Source organism: Rhinolophus sinicus, linkage group LG16, assembly GCF_036562045.2.
Source record: "Rhinolophus sinicus isolate RSC01 linkage group LG16, ASM3656204v1, whole genome shotgun sequence".
NCBI classification, from domain to species: Eukaryota; Metazoa; Chordata; class Mammalia; order Chiroptera; family Rhinolophidae; genus Rhinolophus; species Rhinolophus sinicus.
In genome coordinates this window covers 5,285,592-5,310,955 of record NC_133765.1, presented here as the reverse complement: position 1 = coordinate 5,310,955, position 25,364 = coordinate 5,285,592, and the positions used below count along the sequence as shown (strand labels likewise).

At 42.8% G+C, this 25,364-nt stretch overlaps 2 protein-coding genes across 4 annotated transcripts in view; one reads left to right on the top strand and one right to left on the bottom strand.

The window, feature by feature from the left end:
- The window catches only part of JAM3 (junctional adhesion molecule 3), a 77,089-nt gene extending 71,894 nt beyond the window's left edge, over window positions 1-5,195 (top strand). The window contains exons 4-9 of the mRNA XM_019718843.2: window positions 204-356; window positions 828-1,030; window positions 1,880-1,979; window positions 3,539-3,668; window positions 3,763-3,817; window positions 4,178-5,195. Coding sequence (XP_019574402.1) covers window positions 204-356; window positions 828-1,030; window positions 1,880-1,979; window positions 3,539-3,668; window positions 3,763-3,817; window positions 4,178-4,213 — 677 coding nt within the window. The 3' untranslated portion in view covers window positions 4,214-5,195. The remainder of the gene's footprint in view (window positions 1-203; window positions 357-827; window positions 1,031-1,879; window positions 1,980-3,538; window positions 3,669-3,762; window positions 3,818-4,177) is intronic.
- A 1,032-nt stretch (window positions 5,196-6,227) lies between these two features.
- The window catches only part of NCAPD3 (non-SMC condensin II complex subunit D3), a 69,280-nt gene continuing 50,143 nt past the window's right edge, over window positions 6,228-25,364 (bottom strand). For all 3 annotated transcript variants that reach the window (XM_019718830.2, XM_019718829.2, XM_019718832.2), the window contains 13 exons: window positions 24,182-24,420; window positions 23,088-23,167; window positions 17,232-17,369; window positions 16,816-16,949; window positions 16,391-16,590; window positions 14,039-14,149; window positions 11,969-12,136; window positions 11,115-11,281; window positions 10,728-10,867; window positions 9,710-9,787; window positions 7,072-7,146; window positions 6,932-6,992; window positions 6,228-6,847 (listed from right to left, as the gene is read on the bottom strand). In XM_019718830.2, the coding sequence (XP_019574389.2) occupies window positions 6,739-6,847; window positions 6,932-6,992; window positions 7,072-7,146; window positions 9,710-9,787; window positions 10,728-10,867; window positions 11,115-11,281; window positions 11,969-12,136; window positions 14,039-14,149; window positions 16,391-16,590; window positions 16,816-16,949; window positions 17,232-17,369; window positions 23,088-23,167; window positions 24,182-24,420 (1,700 nt within the window). In that variant the 3' untranslated portion in view covers window positions 6,228-6,738. The remainder of the gene's footprint in view (window positions 6,848-6,931; window positions 6,993-7,071; window positions 7,147-9,709; window positions 9,788-10,727; window positions 10,868-11,114; window positions 11,282-11,968; window positions 12,137-14,038; window positions 14,150-16,390; window positions 16,591-16,815; window positions 16,950-17,231; window positions 17,370-23,087; window positions 23,168-24,181; window positions 24,421-25,364) is intronic.

Here is a 25,364-nt window from a genome sequence, read left to right as displayed (position 1 = left end):
AGTGACTCCTCTTACACATCAGGTACTATTTTGGTGCTTGGTATCCTCAGAGAATTCACCTTTGTTATAAAGGAACAGAAACAGTAGCCCATCTGCAGTCGTCTTATTGAGGCATCAAATGTTGGCCCCAGAAACCACCTGCTTTGGGTGGCAAAGGTACCTTTAAAGCATCTTTTAGTGTGCCTGTGTCTTCTTTTCTGTAGGAGACTTGGCAGGTCGTGCAGAACTACTGGGGAAAACTTCCCTAAAGATCTGGAACGTGACCCGGAAAGACTCAGCCCGTTATCGCTGTGAGGTGGTTGCTCGAAACGATCGCAAGGCCATTGATGAGATTGTCATTGACCTAACTGTGCAAGGTAGGAACTCATGTGAAGGTAAAACACGTCCCCCTTTTAGGCCTTGTGAATCTGTCTATAGAATAAAAAAATATCAACTCTTAACTTTCTTTCCTTCTAGAGTTACATCCCTGAGGGCATCACACCATTTAGGGAGGGAGAACTTTGAGACCTTAGACTGCTTGAGTTGGGTGGAAGGTGAGAGGGGAAGTGGCGCTTCTGCCACTTCCCTCCACCAGCTGTAGGAGGTGCTCCTCGCGGAGGTGGAGGTCTTAGAAACAGTCTGTGGGACTATACTGGGGGCAGGGGGTGAGCTACAGGCGCTGATTTTGGGGGCAGATCATACACAGCCTGCAGGCGTGACCATGGGGATGGCAGTGGTGCAGAATCCTTTGGCTGGCTTGCTTGTTTGGGGAGCAGATTTCCTGCGGGCTTCAATAAGAATAGAGCCCGGTTGTTGATTGTAAGCATCAACCTGTATCTCTCCTGCAGTGAAGCCAGTACCTCCCGTGTGCAGAGTACCGAAGGCTGTGCCTGTGGGCAAGTCAGCAACGCTGCACTGCCAGGAGAAGGAGGGCTACCCACTGCCTCACTACAGCTGGTACCGCAATGACGTGCTGCTGCCCACAGATTCCAGAGCCAACCCCCGATTTCGAAATTCCTCTTTTCTCTTAAACTCTAAAACAGGCACTCTGGTAAGGTCTCTTCTGAAAGGTAGGGATGGAAACGTCTTTGTTGGGACAAGGGAAACCTATTGTGGAAAGAGCTGTTATTAGGAGAGACAATGAAATGTTCTGCGACGGGAGCTAAAAATCTATGTCAGAGGTTCCACAGGAAAAGGGTCCTGCTTGGAAGAACTGACTGAAAACTCATGAGAAAGTCAGGGACATTTCACCACTGGCTGGATATTTGATATTAAGGAATTGTCCATTGCTTTAACATGATAATGGTATTGTAGTTATGATTTTTAAATGCATGGCTTCCAGGGTTACATACTGAAGTATTTGTGGATAAAATATGTCTGGAATTTGCTCCAAAAGAACCCAGGAGTCTTGGTGGAAAGAGGTGGGGGAAAATGAAACCAGACAGGTCATGCGTGTGGACTGACTGCCCTGGCAGAGCACCCAGCAGGCTTTCCTTATCTGCTGTCTAACCTCCCACGTGGAGGAAGGACCCAGCTCACTGGAGGATCCTCGAGTTGTATTGCCAAAGCGTTGCTTGAGGAACAGTCATTACCAGGGTCCCTTTTCCTGAATAAAAATTAAGCTCAGCATCTTATTCTGGATGTTGCTGGGCTTTGATATCTCCATATACCAAAGGGGATCTGTTCAGAAGCAGTTAGGCAAGAGTGTCAGGAAGGAATATCAGGAAAGAACCTGAACAGTGACCCCAAAGCTGAAGGGAAACCAAGAGCAGACGAGCAGACATCTTACCGTGTTGTGGACTTAGCAGGTTGGCAGGCGGGGCCGCCTCTTCTCCCCCAACCCCGTAGAGGTCTGCCCTGTTGATTGGTCTCCTTGTTTCCTTGTTATTTCCCGAACCAGGTTTTCAGCGCCGTTCAGAAGGAGGACTCTGGGCAGTATTACTGCATCGCTTCTAATGACGCAGGTTCAGCCAGGTGTGAGGAGCAGGAGATGGAAGTCTGTGAGTTCCTTTCTGAAAAGATTTCCTCTGAAGACTGGCAAGTGAATAAAACATGTTAAATTTAGTATTAGACCATCAGTTTAGACAACTGTTCTGCTTCCTTCTGGGGATGGCTGGATCCACCAAAGTCCATGTGGGTACATTGAAAGGAAAGATGAGAACGTTCTGAGTAACAGCTAAATGACTAAGAAGTGGTCCTTGCAATATGCTATGTCCTCAAAAATAGACTTTCTAGAGCCTTCTGATGTTGGAAACATGGCTAACCTTGTAACTTTTAATTGAGTTTAATAAACTTTATTTCTTTGTAATTTATAAAAACATAGGATTGTGTAAAGGTCTTCAGACAATTATCCAGGTATAACCATTTTGCAGTAAGCTGAAACACAAAGTTTTAGCCCCAGTAATTGCCCCTGTTCTGGGATGATCCTGTGTGTAGGGAGTGGTTTTAAAGGGGAGGTGTCGCAAGCTAGGATGGGGGTGGGTATGTCAGAAACACTTGGGGGACTCTTTGAGATCCTCCGTCCTCCCTATGTGCACCTTCCCCACAGAGCAGCGTTTCCCTAACGTGCCTGATCCGAAGAATCATTTGGGACCACTGTTTCACATTCAGATTCCAGGGCCCCACCCCACACAATGGAATCAATCTCTAGCGGGCCATCAGGAAATTCTTTGTGTAAAACAGCCTTCCAGAGATTCGTCTCATCTGTCACATTTGGGAAACTCGGCTTTAGGGTAGGAGGAAGATTTCCAGGCTATGAATCTCTAGGGATCTTTGAATCTTGAGAATTGAGATTTTAAAATCAAAATTTCAAGTTGCCTTTTAAATGTACACTCACATTTGAGAACCACTATAGTAGGGTAAGGGAGAATTGTAACAACCTCCAAGTTAGTTGGCTTTTGTTGATATATCCCCTACACATTTTCCATTGCATTTTTGTTTGCATGAAAGAAACAATCCCCAGTGCTCTCACACCGAAGGTTACTGAGTACCTTTGCCCAGTCTACAGAAATGAGAAAAGGAAATCAGGGTTTTCTGCCAAGAGGGTTTGTACCCATGAGGTCAAGCGGCCAGTAGAGTGAAACGTCATGTTCCCACCTCGTATTTTCTACTACTTGAAACTAGCTCTCTTCTCCCAAATAATCCACAGCAAAGGGAAACCCTGCAAATTAGGAATTTTTCTTCTTCCTTAGGGCTCCTGGCTCCTAATTCTCTCTTTATGGTGTATCCATTTCCTCTGCTAATAATATTCTCAGGGATTTAGCCAGGGAATTTTTAAGGCTTTTTTTTTTTTTAACAATCCTAACCCCCTTTTAATACAGTATTGAGTATAACAGCATTTGAACTGTAGCGGTCTCAGTATTTTTTATAAGTGAGATCAGGGGTTACCGTGTCCTGTTTGTTCTAGGAGAGAAGGTTATGTGTTCTCACTTTGTTCTTCTAGCTGGAGGAGGCATGAGGGGCAGAGGGGGGAAGTGGAAGGACAGAGGCAGGGGCTCAGGGTCTTTTGTAAGAACAGATGGTGTGTATCATCTCCTCCCTGAAACCCCTTTTCATCCAGATGACCTGAACATCGGCGGAATTGTTGGCGGGGTTCTGGTTGTCCTTGCTGTACTGGTCCTGATAACAGTGGGCATCTGCTGTGCGTACAGACGTGGTTACTTCATCAACAATAAACAGAATGGGGAAAGGTGAGCGTGTCTTAAGTGGGAAAAGAAAAAAAGTTGACGTTGGCATTAATATAATCACCAGTAGTCACGGGACTACTCTCTTCTTCTATTTCAGTTACAAGAATCCAGGGAAGCCAGATGGAGTTAACTATATCAGGACAGATGAGGAGGTAAGGAATGAGGGGACAGAGCAGACATCACTTAGGAAACCTAGAAATCAAGGTGTTCCTAGCAGGGAAAATGACATTCCTCCTTGGATACTAAGTGGGTCCTATAGGAAAAAAGGTTTGTCAATGATATTGCAGACCCTGAGCTCTTGAGCACTTCACAATGACATGTACATGCCCATGGCATTTACAGTTGCGAGCTCTTGATGTTACTCGTTAAGAATGATTATTTAATTGGATTTGTTTTGCTAGTTTCTTCTTCAGGGAAGTGGTGCCTTTGATTTGACCACCATTTTCCCTTGCCTACTGTTCCCCTTGATTGGTAGACGATGGCCATGTTCTAACTTTGTGTTGGCTTTGCAGGGCGACTTCAGACACAAATCCTCATTTGTGATCTGAAATCTGACAGTGTGGCTGAGAACACATGCAATACCTCTACTGGAAACTTCTATCGAGAACAGCCTGGAGCAAAGCGCACTTGGACAGAGCTAGACACCTGTGCAAAAGCTTTTTGTTTTGGCCAAAGTTGACTGCTACTTCTTACTTTTTTAACAAGCCACATAAATAAATGAATTTTCCTCAAGATGGGCACGTTCATCACAAGAGAAAGAAACTGAGTGGGTTCCCGGAGGTGGATTCCAGTCTCGGACCTGGCTCCCACCTGAGTGTTGGGGGGATTTGGAAGCTCTTGCTCACAGACTCTGCTGGGATGGGCACTGTGGCCCTGGGAAGCCATTTGATTTGCCACTCGCTGTCCTCAGCCAGGGTGAGCCCCACGTGAGGGGTGACGAGGCAGCTGTGTCACACCAGCAGTGTAGGGCTTGGAAATGTGAATCCCAGCATGAAACCCTGCAGCTGCAAAGTTTGAATCAGTGACTGTAGAACAGAGGCTTTGTATGCAATGACCTTGTCTCACTCACAGTGGCCCCCAGACAGCCCTGCATCATTGCTTCTTAAAGGCGTGGTCAGTCAGTGTTGTAGTATCCATCTTAGAGAATCTTTTTAGATCAGCATTTTATAAAAACAGCCAAAATCCGAAAGGTCAATTGCTTGTTGGAAGAAGGGGCCTTCTTTCTTACCTGGAGGAACCCTGCTTGTCCATGGAGGGTTTCAGTATTTAAGGAAAACCTCCAGCTTAGGCTAAATCCGAAATGGTACTAAAATAACATTCTGCTTTTCTATGGGTGTTTATTTTATAAAATTTTACATTCTAAATTTTTGCTAAAGATGTATTTTGATTATTGAAAATTTATATTTAAACTGTAAATATGTTGTGATACAATGTTAAATAATCTATTTTTTACAAAAAAATTCAACTGTAGGTGTTCCAAGCTACTTGTGTTAAAATTTGAAAATGTCAATAACTAAGAGTATCTTATCCCAAGGAATCCTATCAAGGAAGCTTACTGGAACAGTCTTTTTTCCACATTTTTAGCATTTTTCACAAGAGAACTTACGCCCTTTATATAATCAGACCATTGTTGCTTAAGAAACCTTTTAAAATTCCAGTTGAGTAATGGCAAAATCTGTTTGCATCACTCCAAAAGAAACATAAGCTCTTAGATCAGCTTTGAACTACCTCTTCCTTAGATTACTAAAACTACCTATGCCCAAAGACCACCCAGAAGCTCTTAGACATATGTGTGCAAACCATGTTAGTCAACTACCATGTTTATATTAAAAACACAGACACAGTGAGCCTATACTTTTACTTCTGTATGACAGTTTGCATGGTTTCAGCTCATCTTCCTTTAATCCTGTGGTCACCCTTCCCCTACTTCAGCATATAAATGGTTTCTACATCTCCTGCTTGACATCAGGACCATCTCTGCCCTCACTCTGTCTTTGGCTGAGCCAATGCCTGGAAATCAGATTCCGTCAGGCCCTGCTTCCAGCACTTCAGTGGGCTCTAGAACGAGCACATGCCAGGTAGGGAGAGATGGCCACACTCCTCTCAACCCAGTGGCCCCCTAGGAAAAGGCCCAGCTGAATCTCTGTCTGGTCATTCTTGGACAAAGCACAGACATACGTGTTTGCGAGTTACCTAACGATGCCGCCAAAGGAGACTAAAGTCAAGCCCCCCTGCTGTGGGAACTGTCCTTAGCAGACAAGCAACACAAAGCACACAAACTGGTGTTAGTATCACTTGGGATAAGGGACATGAAGCAGGTTTTCATAAGCAGGACTGTATTTATACACTAAGAGGGACATCTGTTGTTAGGAAGTGGACAGCTGTCTGGGGACAAAGACAGTGGGACAGACAAATTGAACCTTAAAGACAAACCGAGTCATTTTTTTTACCTAACACGAAAGCCTTGGTTTTATTATTCTTGAATACTTTATGTAAATTAAAATGACTACCAATAAAAGCCCTGTTCTAAAAACAGAAAAATTCTATTGACTACTAGAGGGCTGCATTTATGCGTAACCTTTATTATTCCATTTTAGAAAGCCATACATTTTTTTTAAAAATCTGCAATTTATAAATAGAAAAAATATTACAATTGAAATCTTGTCATTGGATAATGCAAAACTATCTACTATAAGGAATTGATATCAGCTAACAGAGGCTGGATTTATATAAAAGAAAGCTGATGTGTTGTGTTCCTCAAGGACCAGAATATAGCTTATCAGAATGGATGGACTTGATACTTTCAAATGGAGTCAAGTTATAATAAATAGCTAAGCCCTTTCCATATTATTTTATAATTTTTGACCACATACTTCATAAAAAGAAAAGATGGCCAACTACATAGACGAACTACACAGAATCAGAGAGGCTGGAATCATAAGGACAAGCTCTGGTAGGACACAGCGACAGTGTCCTTAGGGTTGTGAGGAAAGCCGAATGTCTGTCCTTCACATGCAGAAAAGGGTGTCCTTCCGAGCGCCTGCTTCTCGGACACTAGAGTGCGCTGTTTTATTTAGTTGGCCGTTTTCAGGGGGGCCTTTCGGAGCGACCTCCGACTGGGGGCTGGGTTGTCTTTATTTCTGGCCGGAGATTTCACATTCCACTGCTGAGGCTGTGGAGGCCTACAGAAAGAAATGATAGAATCATTGTGGAACTAAGAAAAAACTAACAAAAACCACCTCAAAAGGAACTCTTGATGAACTTACGGTTTATCAGGCAATGATAAACATAAAATGTCATTTCCTTGACTCGGGGGTTCAATTTTCTCTGAAAGGGAGTCAAACAAACAAATTCAGATTTCCCAGAACTCCAGAGCAGCTAAAGTATCTGATAAGAAGGGACTTGCCTTTGACTGGAAAAGGCGTCCGTGGTGTGCCTATGTAGCTGACTCCTGCTTCAAACGTCACATCACTGATGGTATCTGGGTAAAAAGGGGAAACAGCATGGTTAATGAAAAGCCAGTAAGAAACAAACATCAAATAAAGTAACCTGAGTAAGGTGTTAACGGAGTTTCTGCTGCAGTTTCATTCAGTTTCTTATATCAGTACCAGCAGCCCACTAAGTCAGGCTTCAATTTATTTGACCTTTTTGTAGGACTTGACCGTGTTGAAGACTCAATCCTTCCTTCGTGTCCGTGGTCTCCTGATGCTTTCTCTGGCCACTCCTCATCTTAAACTGCTCTGCTGGCCCACGAGCACCCAGTGCTCACTGGCTCTGGCTTCTCACCCACCCGGTGTCTTTAGTTACCGCCTTCGTCAGTGACCCCCAACTCCAGCTCAGACCTCCCTCCTACATTTCCCACTCCACCTGAATTCCCTGAAGATGCTTCACCAACTCCTTCCCTTCACTCAACATGTTCCGTCTACATCCCTAATCAGTGATCTAGGCACCTGGACGTGCCAGGCCCCATTCGCTCCGTCTCCACACTAATCAGTAACTGAGCCCCATCACCACTCTCCTTCTATCCGCACTGTCTGCTGTCTCACTGTGACAGCAGACAATGTCTCAACCTTGATCTACGGTCTCCCATTTCCAGATTTCCCCTTAGGAGGCAGGAGAGCAGAGCATAGGAACAGACTGAATCAGATTCTGGGTCTGAATTCAGGGTCTGTCTTTCTAGCTTGGGAATTATTCTAAGAACCTCAAGTTTCTTTACCTCAAAAATGGGATACAAATGTATCAACCTCAGGGAAGTTGTCAGGATTAAATGAGATCATTTATGTAAAGTCCTTAATACAATACGCGGTACAAAGTAAGTGCCGAAGAGATGTTAGCCACTGTTGTAATTTATTAGCTATTATCCCTTATGTCACTTTGAGGTAAATTTGTTTAAATATTTCATAAGGTCACCGCCCTGCTTTAATATCCTTATGTCTCAGTGTGTAGAGAAGGGCCCCAAATCCCACCTCTGTCTGAGCTGGGCAACATCCTTTGTGCAAGCTGGCTCCAGGGCCATCCGATTATCATGGTTCTCCAAGCAGGCTCTGGTCTGTTACACCAGGGTCTACACAGGTAGCTCCTTGTTTCCGGAGTGTTCTCCCTGAGCCAACTACGGCATAGCATTCCTTCTGAGACCTGGGGGGTGACGCCTCTCCCAGTGACTTGCTCCTCCTTTGTGTCCTGTGTCTTTTTGCACGAGCAGCTAGCACACTTGTCTGAACAGAGCACAGGCTCAATGGCTGGGTGATGGCTGTCCTGTCAAGAGCATGCTGTCCTTTCTGCAAGGACACTTGGGAAGTAAGCTGCATTGTTTTTACCTTTCTCCCCTACACTGCAAAGTAAGGTAAAAAATTAGGGTACTGATTAGATCTTTCTAGTGTATGTTTTAAAGTCCACCAATGCATCTGCAGTGCTACGTGTCTGAGCTACTCAAGCTATGTTAACAGACAGAACTTCTGTTAACAGACTTCTCAGAACGGTATCCTCAGCAATGCCATCCAAATAGCTCAGTTCTGCTTATTCCCATTACTGGGAGGTCTCGTCCAGTGTTAGAGTTGAAATCCCCTTCCTTCCACACACATTCCTTTTCCTGTTTGGAAGCCTCTGCACATCCAGGTAGTAAGTCTCCAACCTTCACAAACATCAAGGCAGTAGCTCTTAGATCCCCTATACACTTTGTAGGTGCTTAGAATGAAAGGCAGAAGCATCTTTGCTGCCCGAGTTACAGCAGTAAGAGGAGCTTGCTAAACCCAGCACAGATTTTGTTAAAATCTAGCTCTGAAAATTATTCATTTCCATTTAGCAAAACCACTTTGTTTAGCATTTTTCCTTTTGGTTTCGTAGAGCTGAGACCACCTTGTGACAGTTACCCCACCTAAGAGTAGTCAGTAGAATTTGTATAAACCACAGAGAAAAAAGAACTGAGTGTTTTTAAATTATCTAATAATTCTCCCAGAAAGGAGAGCTAACCGGAGACCCTTCTTCATGCCTTTCTTCCTGGTTCAGAATAGGAAGAGATCCCCAGGAATTTTACCTTCAAGAGCCCAGAGAAAGAACAAGTACTCCATGATCTGGTGACACACAAGGTGCAGGCACCAAGTACTGATATCTGAGAGCTGAAAAGCAGGGCTGGCTAAGCAAATCAAGTAACCTGGGGAGTCAGGCAGGAGTGGTGAAATGTCGGCTGCAGAATGGCAAGAATGGCGCTGCCTAGAGAAGTTACTGAAGGGATCTGTGCCTCAGCTTCATTGCCTGTCAAGTAAGGATGCCTCCCAGCGCTGTGAGCAGTGTGACTGAGTTACACATCTAAAAGCACTTGGAAGAGTGCTGAATGCTCACCTTGTGCTCAACTGAGTTGCTATAATCATTCCAAAACATTCAGTCTGATTGCCATAATGCCCTACGATGCTGTTGAACCTCAGGATAGCTTTCTTCCAGTAAAAAGGACCCTCTAGCAACAGGGGGCGTTTTACTGCAAGTCTAGCAGACACACAGTGACTGCAGGGGAGTGAGGAGAAGCCGGCCCACTCACATGAGCTACTTACTCTCAGGAGTACTGATTGCTCGTTTAGTTACATGGTCAATGGCTCCACTGGACTCTTGCTCCAAGCTGTATGAAGATGCTAGGATAAAACGGGAAAGTTTTATCTGTCCATAATTTCCAAAACAATATCAAACAGCAAAACAACCAAATGAGAAAAAATATTTGCAAGATACACAATAAAGTTAATATCCCAAAGTGTTCTTAGGTTAATTCAGAAAGATACAAAAAACTGATAAACATAAAAAAGAATGTCCATTCTAACTAGGATTCAAAGAAATGGAAATGAAAACCGTAACTATTTTTAGCCTATAAAGCTTAGCAAAGAAAATGGAAAATTATAAAACCAGTGTTTCTAAGTAGGAAAATGGACACCCGTGTGCCATTAGCAGGAATATGTACAGTGAATTATAGAGGGCAGTTTGACACTATCAAAAGTTTTGAAAATATTCATGGCCTCTGAGTGATAGGAATTAATCCTAATGATACACACATATAAGGATATATGTACAAGGATGTTTATTGTGACGACATTTCTAAAACTGAAAAATACATTTCCAAAAATAGGGTAGTAATAATAAATAAGTGATGGCAGTTACTCTAGACACAATGCTGTACAGCCATTGGGAGAAAGGTTTTGAAAGAAAAATTCATGGGAAACTTTTCGCTATATATTATTAGAACTATACGTAGGGAAGCAGGTTATGAAACAGAACACACACTAAGATCACAGTTCTGTAAGTAATACCAAGCACACGTGTGTGAGGAATAGAAAGACTAGAAGAATAAACACCTCACTCCTATGGGTGAGTTTTCTATTTCACAGTCCTTTCCAAATCTTTTATCATAAATATGCATTGTTTAGTCCCCAGTCAAGGTTATTTGTTTTAAAGATAATAAAATAGAAACCATTTTAAAAGGAATGAAAAGGAGGCTTCTACTGTGTTTCAATCTGCAAATTCACTATGTCTGAGATGGAAAAACTGAGTAGTCCTGTGCCTTATGGAGCCAGTAAGACTTACCATGATTGTGCATTTTGCCCAGGCTTTCAGAATTTAAAGTGAAGGGCAACACTCCTAGGCTCCGATTCCGACGCCTGCTATTCGACTCCACAGCTTTCTTGACAGAGTTCAGGATTGCAATGGTACTCAGGGACATGGACCTGGGAAGGGGAACATGCCAGACACGCAGACAGCAAGAGTGAAAACACAGATGTCACTCCCCATTTTCTTTCAAATGCATCCCTCATCCACACTCACTTCAAATCTGAAAGGGAAGAGCCTGGAGTGAGGTATCAGTGAAAACCCAGTAACACTCGTATTGAAAATGCCACATGGGGCACGGCAAAGGTGCCTCTGAGGAGATGGTGACAGGCAGTCAGCCTGTGACGGACTCTGTGGTCTCCATACCTGGCTTTGGGCATTAACCTCTTCAATGGCGTAGTTTCAAGTGAAAGCGGCAAAGGAGGTGCCTGGCTAGTGCTTGATGCGGGTGTTGAGGGCTGGCTCGCGGCACGGGGTACAGTGGCATTTTCTTGACCAGCAGGAGCTGGCATTATTTCTAAACTTGGAGCAACCTGTCAGAGAAGATAAAGAAAGAGTAATTACTTTGTAACACTTAAAAAGGAAAGAAGAATCTTTACATGCTATGAGGAAGTCCATAAGTCATCCATTTTAAACCCATGTCAGCCTGGCTTTACATGGGCAAGGAGACTTTTCTCTTCAGAAACAGCACTGTTAGCAGACTACCACACAGAGACGTTGCGGTGTTAAAGAGAAAAAGGGGAAAGGCAGGTTGTCCTCATCATTTTTCAAGGCAGCAGATCTGTCTGGACGTCTCAGGGAAGTGAGCACACTGCCACTGAACATGAGCAACTGCTCACTTAGAAATATCCCCAAGTGACAGTATGTTCTCAAGAGAGGCATGCTGGGAAAAGGACCGCAAGCAAACTGAGCAACCTAGGGAGACAGGGTTATCTACCGGTCACTGTAACTGAAGATCAGATAACCCTGCCGCCAGCTTGCTTTCTGGGCATTCACACATTTCCCCCAACTAGTATTCCAATGGCTTTCCACAAGTTCAAGTGACCTGGCCTTCGGGGAAGGGAAGCCTCTGTGATCCATCTACCTGCGTGTCCCATGTAACAAATGCAGTGGCCCACAAGTGGCAATCCTGAAGGTCTAAGTCAGACCAACCCCTGCTTCTGTGTACAGTGGAGAACAGCTTGGAGAGGAGCGTCGGACGCAGGGGTCTGCTCACCTACCTGCGTGGCACTTGCTGCCTCCTTGTTCACATCTGTTTGCTTCGCCAGCTCTTGCTCCTGGGCCAGCTGTTCGCTGTACTTCTTCATGTCATACTCTAGTTCTGATGCCAGCTGTTTGTCAACTGCAAAGAAATCCTTGATTTCATCTCGGTAATCCTGCATCACCTCCTAAAACAGACCCAGAGGCATCCTTTAATGTTTTCTTGAATAAATAAATAAGCTCTCCAACACTACTTGATAAATAATAAGAACAGTAAGACTTATTTTGCTGAGAACGGACTGTTTCTATTACATCGACCAAGTCAATTAACACAATGGCATTTTCCCAGGAAACACCAATTGCACTCGACTGACCACACAAGCAGGTGAATATGACGTGAGAAAGTAACTAAGAGTTCTGATCTCTTAGAAAGCTTCCTGTCTATCTGCCAGTTGGCAGGCAATTTCCCAGGTTCCTGATGGGAGAAGGGACATGGAATCACACACTCTTAGCCTAAAGCAGAACTTGAACAGGGCACAGAACTGCCACCAATAACCACCTCCTTTCTATTCTTAGAGGCTGGCATGGGGAGAGTGATGTATCTGGGTGGTTTGGCTTGGCTCTGGGTCACCACCAGTTCAAAGGATCTTGTACTGTCACTAAGGCAGGCCCCTCAGTAATTCGAGTTGGAAGTTAGGTGGGTAGGTGACATGGCATGGTCCTGACTCAGCAGGGCCTCTGGAGCAACGTACAGGAAGCAGTGCAGTCTAAAAGTTGCTCACACTAGCTTTCTCAGAGGATTGCAACTATGGCTCTTAATCCCATCTCTGTGTCCTCTTCTGAAGATGTGACAGAAAACCTTTTATTCTATCATGGTCAGAACATTCTCAGGTCTTAAAGAGGGCTGCTAGGGACCAAGCATCTTTGCTGAGAGAAAGAAACCACGTCACCTAACAGTATTAGAGGACAAAAAAATATATAGCAGTCCGACTACAAGGGAAGTCCCAATAAAGGAAAGGAAATCCATCAACTCTACCAGCTGCCACTAAGAAAAGGTTCCACAGGTCAAAGGAGAGAATTGCTGGAGCATCTTTAACAGAAGGTTTCAAATGATTAAGTGCTGTTATGCAAACCAAGCAACTACTCAAGTGTGACTATCCTCTGGATTTGCGCTCAGGAGATAGACTTATTTTTCTTAAGTGTTTAAGTAGTCTACTTAGGATTTAAGCTATTTTTTTTTTTCCTTTCTGAGGTTTAAAACAGGGCAATAAAAATATAAGAGTAACTGGAAGTTCTCATTCCCCTCCCTCCACAAGACAGTGAGCCTATCTTTCCCACCTTAACTTCCTTAGGATAAAGAGCTATTTGAAAAATTATGTTCAATATAATTCTGTTGTAGCTCTTTTTGGAAAAAAATAAAAATCCTTAGCATTTTTTTGAGAAAGAAAATAGCATATTGTAAACAGAGAAAGGAAAAAACTGCTGCATTTATTTCTGATTGAAAGATTTTGCCACAAAGGTCAGAGGCCTATGTCTGCACTGCAAGTATACATACCCTGGCTGCCTAGACTGAGACCTTTCATGGCCTAGGACCCCACTGGTGATGGCAGTCCGGCCTCTGATAGGTATTCCCCGAGGTCTACAGCTATACGGCAGTTACGTCCCGACTTATAAATCAGAGACAGTGTTAAAGGTAATTAAACATAATGACTAATATTCACTTTATTCCTCACCAGAATAAACTTAGGTGATGACTTTGCTCTTGACCCTGGTTGAGAAAGTCTTTAAAATTGAATCTATTAATAATTGGCAACCAAGGACACACGTGCTCAGCACTTCACAAACTCAATTGCACGAAAAAAGCAAGGACCAGCTTCTGTGGAACCTACGGTCAAGCTCTCTGTCTTCTCCCCAACAGTCAAAGTGCCTGTCTGGCTGGTTCAGTTCTAAAAAAGTGTAACACTGGTTTTGAGGCATTCTGAGTTCTAGTCATTCACCGAAAACCACACCATCATAATGGCCAGAAGATCCTGAGTAATGAACTGTGGGGCAGGGAGACACCAACCACAAAGTACAAATTTATCTTTTACCCTGAGATAGTTCATGAGCTCCCGCAAAGCTGGGATCTTATTCTTCTCTAGCACAGCCTTCAGGGAGATGATAATTGGAATAATGTTTTCTATGAAATTCCTCTTCTGAACCTGTAGTAACACAAAGGCATGTTTTAGATGCATGAAGTTCTGAACGACAAAGACTTCACCTTGATCTAGTTCTTTCATCTAGCAGACCTAGTCACTATGTAAGTTTATTTTTGGTTTTTGATTACGGTCCTGGGAATTGTATAGGACGCATCACCTTTGTCCTGGAGACTTTATAAGCATTACCTCAAAACACTAGGAAAACTCTGTAAAGTAGGACACAGATGAATACTATTCTTATTTTCTAAACAAAACGAAAAAAAGGAAGTAGAGATACATTGAATAACTTGACAAAAAGTTCCAAACCTTCACACAAACCCATCACGACCCTTGGCTACACATTCAGTCCCTCCATTCAATATCTTCTCTTTGGAATGAAAATGAGTTCAATTCTGGCTACCCAGAGAGACATTTTTAATTCCTACTGGTGAAATGACAACAGTCAAAAATGGCCAAGTATGAAGGTAAGTCAGTTCTCTCTCTCTCTCTCTCTCTCATGTGTAACTTTGTATATACACTTAGGAAAGTGCTATGTATTTATAGAGTCCCTGACTTGGACAAGCTTTCATATTCTTTACCATGAATGATCACTAACCACAAATGTTTGGCAATAAATCTCTCAGAATGAAAACCAATCCATTATAGTAGCACACGTATGCAAGATTTATCATTCTGAATCTGAAAAGTATTCTTTTTCTTCTCATGTAAAGTCACGAGTATATTTTCCTTGCTTGTAAACACTCACTTCTAAAAAGTCTTATCAGAGTTCCTGAATTAGGAGGGCAACAGGTAAAGAAATAAACAATTAAAAAAAAAAAAAGAAATAAACAATTTAATAAATACGAGTCTAAGTAGATGGTATATATAGGGATAGTCTTAAAAAATGGCTTAAATGTATTCACTCAGCAAGTATTACCAAACACCTTCTCTGCACCAGACACAAAGCCAACCTCTGGGGATAAGAAAGGAAGCCAAGAATTCTTGCCTTCAAGTTACTTCTAGACCAGACTAGCAGTCTGTGTTATGATGTGTAGCACGCTGTGACAAGTAGCAGGGTATAAGGAACTTATGGAGGAGGGATACCTAGGAAGGAAGGGGTAAACAGCATAAACCAGGGAAAGGCTTATTTGAAAAGATGACACTGAGGATGTGTAGAAATTCGGTTGCAGAAAGGGGTGGACAGGGTGGGCGCAGAGACTGTGCACAGGAGCAGCAGCACGCAGAGGCACAGAGGCACGGAGAGACGCCGCTCCTCTGAGGGAGGAACAGTAGTCCGGCGTGGAGAGTGCAGAGAGGGGGCAGGCAGAGAAGGGACGGGGTAGGGATGGCACAACACACAGAAGAGTTCCGTACGCCTTGAAGAAGAATCAGGATTTTACTCAGAAGATGAGCGGAAGCCACCAACCTATTTATTAAAGGTATTGTTAGACGTACAACTTCTAGATGATAAAATTTGCCCATGTTAAGTCAACAGTTTGGTGAGTTAACACAAGTATAAACTGAGTAACCAACACCACAATGTAAATCGTCACCCACAATCCATCACCCCAAAAGTTCCCTGCTGCCCCTCTGCAGTCAATCTATCTCTCGTCTATTTTAACCCGGAGAATAAAATGATTAAATCTGTACTTAAGAAAGATTTTTCTGGCAGCAAGGTGGTGGTCAGCCTGGAACAAAAAGAAACTGGAGACAGAAAGGGTGCTGAGGAAATTGCCAGAAATCGCACAGGCTTACATGAACACAGAACCAGTGAAAGTGTGAGAGAGATGGATTTGTAAGCTAAGATGGACATGCGGAAAGTGACCAGTCTATTTCTTTGGGTTCAAAAGCCTTCAGGGCTCAGGTGAGAAATAAGAATGAGCAGTCCTGGTTGGTATAAGAGCCTCGGGCCTGCCCCTAAAGTCATTCAAATCCCAATTTCCACACTCACTGGCCAAAGGCAAACGTGTGCCTGGCACGCCAGACTCCGGACTCGGGTAGCACTGGGCTCTCTTCTCTACAACAGAAGACTATGCAGAAGAAAGCGACGAACGGGAGGAAGAAAGGGTGAGTAATTCGGCTTTGACACAGGAAGTTTGAAATGCCTGTGGCACAACAAGGCAGGCAAGTGGGACTGGTTCAGGCTCACGAGAAGCTGGAGCTGGAAACACACATGGAGAGTGAAGGCCACTGTTAAGAATGAAATCGGGATGTCGGCTAGTAGGAGGGGTGTGACCAGGCCCACTGAGAGGACGACACACTCACTTGTGAGATGAGCTTCTTCTGAGCTTCCTGCATGACTACGTCTGCCAGGGCCATGTCATCTTCTTCCACAAGGAGGTCCTTATCTGGTTTCGATCTCATTGCCAAAAGTTTGATTTCCTTTGAGCTGAGGACCTCAAAGGTATCTGAGAGTAACTCACTGGCTTCCATATCCAGGGGCAGGATGCCGTCGGCGAAGCACGCTGAGAGAGAGTATAAAAGATCGGCTTCTGAAACACAGTCTGGCCCCAGAGAGGAGGTGTCCCTCATAGAGCTAGGAGGGCACGTCTGGGCTGCAAGGGGTCTGCATGGGCACAGATGATGTCCAAAAGGACCAAAAGGGGTCCCATTTGCTCAGTATCTGCTGGACTATTAGCAACACATTTCATTTTTAAAGACGCATTTGATCCCAAACACAACAGGCTTACCCAAAATACTAAGGCAGATTTTGGAAGTGATATTGAATCTCTGGTCATCTGTGAAGTGCTCTAGAAGAAACTTGTAGATTTTCATTCGTTTCTCCTTGTTTGTCTTTCCCTTCAGTGAAAAGAGCTGCTTCTCTCTGTGGCGAAACAGGACAATTTTACCACATCACGTGGGCGAGGGTGAGAGGGCTTTAATTTTAATAGCATTTCCCAGCATCCTAAAAGCAGTCTACCAGTGCCTGTCAAAGGCATTTTCCCCTTAGCACTCTGCTGGCACGAGTGGATTTTCCTGCATGGCCCTGCCAAGAGAAGTAACAACCCCGCAAGGAATATGTGGGCTGGGGTCTGGGCCTGACCACCGTACAAAGCAGCTGACCATCTCCCATTACTCACCCAGCTCTCCCTGGAGTCTCACTGACCTCTCTGACTGGGGGAACTTGTTATACGTCTCATGTTTCTCATAATTATTGAAGTGGAAAATACACTCAATGAAGTGCTGGAAGAACATGACAGGATTTCTCTTCAGCAACAGGTGAGCCAGGCAAAATTCCCCAAAACTGCAAAAGAAGGAGACCTATTGGCTGTTTGCAGACAGCGAATAAAAATAATACCAAGAACTCTGCAATGCAGAGGGAACTGTGAGTTAGGGTAAGGGATACTGAATCTATCCCAATAAACAGTTTCACTCACATCAAAAGCAAACTATGAGTTTAGCTTCTTTTGTCTGTCCTTGCTAAACAGCCTCCTGTTTGAATCCAAGGTCCGTGTAAAGGCTTTCTCTACCTGGTTTCCTTTCAAAATTCTAACCAGGTGTCATTATTCAGCTACACTTCAAATGAAGGAAAACAACCAACCTACCCCAAACCGCTTCTTCGAGCAGAGGCCCGTGGTCTCTAAGGTTGAGGCAGAGACAACGACCCCCTGAAAATGAACATTTGGATTTCACCCCCTTCCCCAATGTGAAGTTCACCCACAACAATCAACAAACACTAGTTTTAGTAACTGGAACTTTTTCAAGAATTGGGATTAATCCCCAGAGCTTCATAGTTTGGGTCGGCAGGGCAAGCACCCCCCACAGACAGCAACTGATTCGCACCGAGCTCTGGACTCCTCAGCCAGCCCTGGGCACGCTCCTTCCTCCTGTGCCCCAAACCTAGAAGAGGCATCTAACAGGCACCTACACAGTGGGACACAGATGTCACTAGCACCATGCCAACCTGAAGGGCAAAATCTAACAGTTTCCTAAGTCAAGTGAACATGAACAAAAGCCAGACTAGTCAACCTCAGGCTCCCTAACAGCTTCTGTTTCACCAGGACACTAGGTTCTCAAGAGAACACCAAGGCACTGGTTTTTGGTCAGGGGTCAACCTAAGGTGGTGCAGGGCTGGCTCTGGCCCATTCACACTGCCCACACCAATGTTTTCATTTCCTTTCCGAGACAAATGCAGTTTCCACCCACACAGGCGCACCATCCAACTCTCACCTGGAGAGGAGCAGCAACAAGGACAAGCCAAATAGTTCACTCTTGGAACGCATTAGGACTTGCGGGAGGGATACCTTCCCCTACTGTTTCCCCTTAGGCTAATATTCAAATCAGTGTGTATTCACAGCACACACATCAATGAAAGGTCAGAAGGTAGCTCAGAAATCATGACGTTGAAAGAATCCTAGATGAAAATTCCACGGCAAATAATGAGACTCCATTAACCTAGGAAATAAGGGAGCAGCCTGACACAATTATGAAAACAAAACAAATAAACTCTGCATAACAAGGGGATTCTCTCGGGAGAAATTCCCTGGAGGCCAGCTAGAAGCACCTGCCGGATCTGAGAGTCATCAGTATATTCTACACAGTGTTTTCAGTAACTCAGGTTAGAAAGGCAAAGAAGGTCAAAGCATCAGACGAAGTTCTTTTTAAATAAGGGTTACTTTGGTAAACCATCTATGACAAAGACTGAAGGAAACCACTGAATAAACAAAAAATATCCCCAAAGGAAACAACGAGACTTTACCTTCTGTGGTATTTTATTACAGTTAACCTACCACGGCACAGCAGTTTTCATAGCTCCCTGAGTTTTCTCCTCAGATTTGAAGTTGTTCATAGGAAAATGTAAAATCAAATAGAATCCAATAATTCTTCTGCTAGAAGAGGGGCTGCTTTGAGCTTGGACTTGATGTCAAATGCTCATCCACTCAGAGTTGTGTTGAGAATACGTATAGAAAGAAGTAACTAATGGGCGAGATACTTCAGTCTATCCTTGGTGAATAACCAACTACAGAAATAAATTCAAAGGTAACATAAAAAATGCAAAGAAGTCATATGTTCAGGGCTGAAAGCAGAGTCAAAGAGCTTTTTTGCATCACGAGAAGCTACAAACCACAGTCCATGGGTAATACTATGTAGTACCAACCTTGCTGTGGCCTCTGCTGGGCTTAACAGGCCAAGTTTCAGCTTTGATTGGATCAAAGCCCATAGATCCTACTAGCTTGATAAACTGGGGAAGAGGGACTATTGTTTTTGTTAGCTGAAAAGTTAAAAGAAGTTAATGCTCCAAGTAACGCCTCCTGGAGCAGTCCTTTAGAGTGACAGAAGACAGCACTTTTCACGTACCTGGAATAGAAAACTTCAACAGTTCTAAAGAAATCTTACTAAGAACTCAGTATCCTGTCTCACCGCCCCTTATCCCTCAGGACAATTAATACGAATCATACATAGTCATACCACCAACTCAGGGATACTGTCTAGAGAGTTTACACAGCATTAATTGCATTATATGGAAAATAAAAGGAAGAACAGCTAAGTCTGAGTAAGAATAATTTTGTAGAAAAAAATTATTGCTCTTTTATTAAGAATCTAAATCCAGGTTTCAAACAGCCCTACGAGGCCACTGGGGAGAGCAGTCTGTTCACTTCCGTTTTCAGACTTAGTAGGAAACACAAAAACCTGACTTATTTCAGATGTCATCCCAAGCCAAGTGCTATTCTGAAGTAGACAACTGCTCAATAAAGGCCGTTGGTAATGGACACATACTCCTAATCTGGTCTATCTCAGATTAGGACTGAGGCCTCAGACCCTTTTACACCAGAATTCTATTTGAAACCAGAAGTCTATTTGAAACTTGAGGCAACTTATTTCCTGTATGTGTGTTATCCTTGGGTGCCACCCAAATCCAGGCCCCTTGTTACTACTGGCCCTCCTCACCTCTGTCACGTCCCTGTATGTTCCATGCCTCTTTCTTCCTGATCTCACTTGCCATCTCTCCTTTGCCCTGCCTGGAAGCTTTCTACTGTGTCTTCTGTATTCCACATTCCGTGATGAGTCAGGCTCTACCCTCTCTACACCTCTTCTTCTTCATAAATGAGAGCTGGCTTTCCTCCAAGGACACCACTGCCCTTACAGCCCCCTCGGGGGAGGCTGCTCTGCTCTCAAATCCCATAGCCGCGGTATGAAGACCATGTTTTTCCCCCTTAGATTTTTCGTTTACCAAATGTTCACTGAGCTCTTTCAGGTGCTGGGGATAGCAGTAAGCAAAATCTCTGCCCCTCAGGAAGCTTGTATGCTAGTGGGTAGACAGATGTACATACAAAATATGTTGCCAAAAGTGCTCTGAAGAAAAAGAGAGTTTGGGGAGGATGCAGGGAAGAGGGGAGGGAGGGTTAGCTACTGGTTAAAAAAAACGCAACTTCTCCACCTGGTTCATATGACAATACTTATTTTTCTTGAAGCTCCAGCCTTCTGTCTATTTTGCCCTTGACTGCTTAGTAATTGCTTCCCAATTTGATCCATTCAAATCCTAACATCACTGCTATGATCTGAATGTTTGTGTCCCCTGCCCCCAAATTCCTCTGTTGAAAACCTAACCCCCAAGGAGATGGGGCCTTTGGGAGGTAATTAGGTCATGAGGACAGACAGCCCTGCTGAATGGGATCAGTGCCTTACAAAGAAGCCCCAGAGAGATCCCTTGTCTCTTCTGCCATATATATAGATATCACGAGAAGTCTGCTATCTGGAAGAGGGCTTTCACCAGGACCCAGCCATTCTGGCACGCTGACCTCAGACTCCCAGCCTCCAGTCTGTGAGCAACAGACTTGTTTATAAGCCACCCAGTCTGTGGTACTCTGTTATCCGCCTGAATGGACTAGGAGAATCTCTCAGAGCATCTTCAATGTCCACACAGATGAACTCATTTAGCCCCTTTCTATTTTCTTGACTTCCTTGACTCCAGTGACCCTCATATTCACACTGTGTTGCCACTCTGCAGGCACATCCTGGACCACGTCCCTATACCACATCAAATAACCCACTTTATGACCATACCCACCTGTCCTTCCAGCTTCTGGCTTGTTCTACTTCACTAGGCCCTCTAGATCCTCAGCTACTTCCTCTTCTTCCAAACCAAGCCATGTCTGTCTTTACGTCCTTCTCTATCTCAATGGTCTGTTAGTTTAGTCACTTTCTTGCTATGAACCTCTCTGGCCGCTGCCTCCTTACACTTCTGCAGCATTTGCCCAGTTAAACGGAAATAATCCACTGGTTGTCTGGCTTTTACCCTGTGACTACTGTACTGCAAGGACACCACCTAGTGGGCAGAGGGGAAAATACACCATACAATTTTGTAGCTCTCAAGTTTTGGGTTTATCACCCTATGACCATTTAAAAATGTCATGCAAATTTGCTCGTGCCAGAATCTTCAGGAAATACACTTGGACCAAAAATAAATTCAATAAGTTTTGCCACTCTAGCCTCTTTGGAAAATTTGTATTAGCAGATACATGTGGAAAATTAATGTGTCTAATGTAAGCAGACTGGCCTGACCATTGGCCTAAAAATAGGGGAACACACTAATTTAAATGACAGCAAACCTGAAAATCATGATCCACATTTGAATCATGGTTTAAACACACTCAGATTGCGGAGATAAAAATGGAACGATTGAAGGGGAGAGTATTAAAATGCTACAAGAGGCACTGATAATCTTATAGTGTAAACACCTTTTCTTCTAATTTCTTTGATTCATACTCTGATCACCTGTACAACAGGTTCGGTGTATATTTCATATACGAATCAATGCTCTTTTAAACATACTTGTACAGGAGGTGACAAAAGCGGGGAAAACACAGAACTTCAAGTTAAATAACCAATCTTGCCATCCAGGCTCATCATCTGAAAGCTTTCCAAGCACTTCCAATTGTGCCTGCTTCTGGGCTACACACATAAAAAGCTATGAGAGCCCGTCTTAACGGCAACAGTGTAAAGGTAAGAGGGCACTGCACAGCTATCTTGGTCCCTTTCCCAATGATATAAACAAAGAAGAAGTAATAGCCTTAGCTTTTTGCTTCTGACACCTGACGGTATTAACTAGAATTCTAACCTCTACTAGTTTATGATGTAAAATGTTCCTCCTTGGAAAATTATACCCAAAGGAAACCGAACAAAAAGTCTTCCATGGAACTCAGAGCAAGTCACTGGTGACTATATTTAGAACCAGAGGGGCCCATTATTGTAAGCTATTTATAGTTAATGAACTCTATAAAGACCTTTTCCCAATCGTGGTAGCTTTTGCCATGGCATTCAATATTCTATTTTCCAACTGAAGATTTGCTTTAAAAAGAATTATTCATACAACATAATCTAGGTTGGCAAATTCTGTGAGGTCATTTTTCAACGCCTTGAAAAGAAATCTTTAAAAAAATTATTGAATGACAGGAATTAAGATGTGGCAAAGCAATTCCCTTCCAATTTTTAAGAAACAGCCGTATCTTGTAATTTGTATACTCTATTTCATACTGTGTGATTCTGTCTTAATTCCTAGAATTTTTTCCTACAACTGGTGCACTTAAAAGAAAGTCTGAACTCTATCAAAACTCACATTTTATTGGTTTAGAAATCAACATAGTTAAGTCAATGGCTAATGGCTACTATTCTGTAGTTCACCATGACAAAGGCATATACTGCTCTTTATTGCTGCTTTAGGAAGAGTGAACAGTTAGCGAATGTGGCCAATGCTGAGATTATTTAGTGGTGAATCTGAGTGAGTGTATCTTTCTTAACTCATATGCAAAATAAAGCTTTGTTATATAGCTTAGTGTTTTAATGGTATTAGTATTTTAAATAGCTGAGTATTTTAAAATCTGCTAATTTTCTGGCAACTGCCAAAAGCTCACTGAATCCTAAGTGACTCAGCTCCAAACCAGTTTTAAAGAAGAGAGATCTAACGTAGACTAGAAATTAGGTAAATCATTCAGCTGCTTGACATGTGAGGGAGAAGATTTACCTGGCAATGTCTGGGTGGGAATCGATCAGAGTGCTGACAAACCGAAAGAACAGAGAGCCCTTCCACTTCACAAACTCTTCCTGTACAAAGAGAAATGACATGGTTAAGGAGTACTTTTAATATTTAAATCTTAAAGGTATTCAGTCATATAACCAACTGTTAACTTTCTTTTGTTGTATCACACCTGAGAGCCGTTCAAGTCTGTCTGTGGCACATTAGCACAGTTTGTTAGCACTCGATTCCCAACCATCTTGAAAGCACATAACAAGTGTTAGTCACAAAGAGAAGTGGAGGAATATGTGGGTAGAACAGCATCAGATCTTCTACTGTATTAGGAAATGACTCAGAGCAGATGGCTTTAAAGGAAGAGTACCACTGGTTCCTTCATTGGGTACATAATGTACGAAAAAATAAGTATATGGAACATACCAGAATAGATGTATATCTTCATTAAATGCCCTCTTTTTAAACATCAAATATTATTCCCCCCTCATTATAGGCTCAACATTTGCTCTTAATGTTAAAAGTGTCTAATGCTCCGCAGAGCTCCACAGTTCACTAAGTTCTTTCACACACTAAAATGTCTCATTGGACTCTCAGAGCAACTCTCTGAGATAGCCAGGGAAAACATTATGGTCCCCATTTTATTAGGTTGGGGCAAAAGTAGTTGCAGTTTTTGCAATTATTTAACCTTTTAAACCACAATTACTTTTGCACCAACCTAATACAAATGAAGCAGTTACGTGTGAGAAATACTGACGTGTTCAAAGTCAAGGAGAAAGAGAACCAGAACTAGAACTACCCATCTACTGAGTGTGCTTTTCTCTACATGGTGTTTCTTTGCAAAAATGAAACTTTACACTGTTTGACAGGATATCTGAACAACCACCCACAACAAATATTAGGAAGTAATGATCTGTTCAAAAGGCTGTACAGAACATTGTTAGAGTGATTATTTTAAACCAGAGATGAGGCTAATTATTTTCAGATTCTACTGCAAAGCATCACATTTCCTAAATTACTCAAATATTTCCTTAAACCAGAAACAATGTTGGAGCGGGAAAAAAAATGACAGGTCTAATTCTCATACAAACCTGCAAGAGATTGGTAAGCAAGATGAGCGTTTGCTTTCGGATGAATGGATCTGAATCCTTCAGACACATGGCGATATTGGGAATGTACTTGTCCACCATGACAGTGTACCGGATACAAAGGTCACACATAACAATTACGACGTTGTTGCGAACAGCCATGTCCTCGCACACCTCAAGCTCTCGTACAAGGGCCGGGATGCTCTTCTTTGCAAGATCCTCATGCTGCAAGCACAGCTTACCTGTTACAGAAGGCAGTAAGATGTCTTGATTCTGTTCCATTCTAATTATGTGCCTACCTTTTCTCCAGAGATATGTTGCTACGGATTTTATTTAATCAAAGTTAAAACATCACATCAATAATCACAAAAAATCAAAGGCAGACAAACCCACATTACATATTAGAAAGTTTAAAAGAGCTTAAGGAAAAATGCCTCCCCCACCCTCCAGGGTTTCATGAGGTATATACTATGAGATCTTCCTTCACTGCGGTAAAATTATCTTCTTTTTAAAGTCAACATTTGAATTTTGGAGTTGTCTACTTACCTGGAAAATGACCAATAAAACTAATAATGAACTTGAAATCTGAGCTAGGTAATTAGAAAAGAATGATCATCTCCTTTATTTTATTTCTTGTTCATAGGAGAAAGAAGGTTGTTGTTGAGTTTTGTTTGTGGGGTGTGCGTGTGTGTGTGTGTGTGTGTGTGTGTGTGTGTGTGCGTGTGCACGTGCACGCCCTGGAGAATGTTTTGCTCTTATTTACAGTTCTTAGGTTTAAAAAAATAAAAGTTATTATTAATACAAAAAGCATTCATAACTCTTATCCAGCATAAAATACACAATCACACTAAAAAGAAAAAAAATCAAAGTATAATATAGAGGTCAATATTTTCAAGATTAACACCAATTTGAGTTCATGAAGAAATATGCTTAATAAGCTCATCTACCAGTTCTGGAAAGTATTAAGTAAACCATCTCCTTTTATAAACTGGACTGCAAATTTATTCTTTCATTCCCAGAACTCAGTGTAGTACCTGGCATATAGTTCTTGATGAATAGACTTCATGGTGATACATTACGAAGAAAATCACAGGAACAGATATAATTGTAACAAATTAACATAAAAAAACAAAAGCTCCCTACAGGGAGTATCTTGAGTCTGATCATCTTGGGCAATTGCCAACCC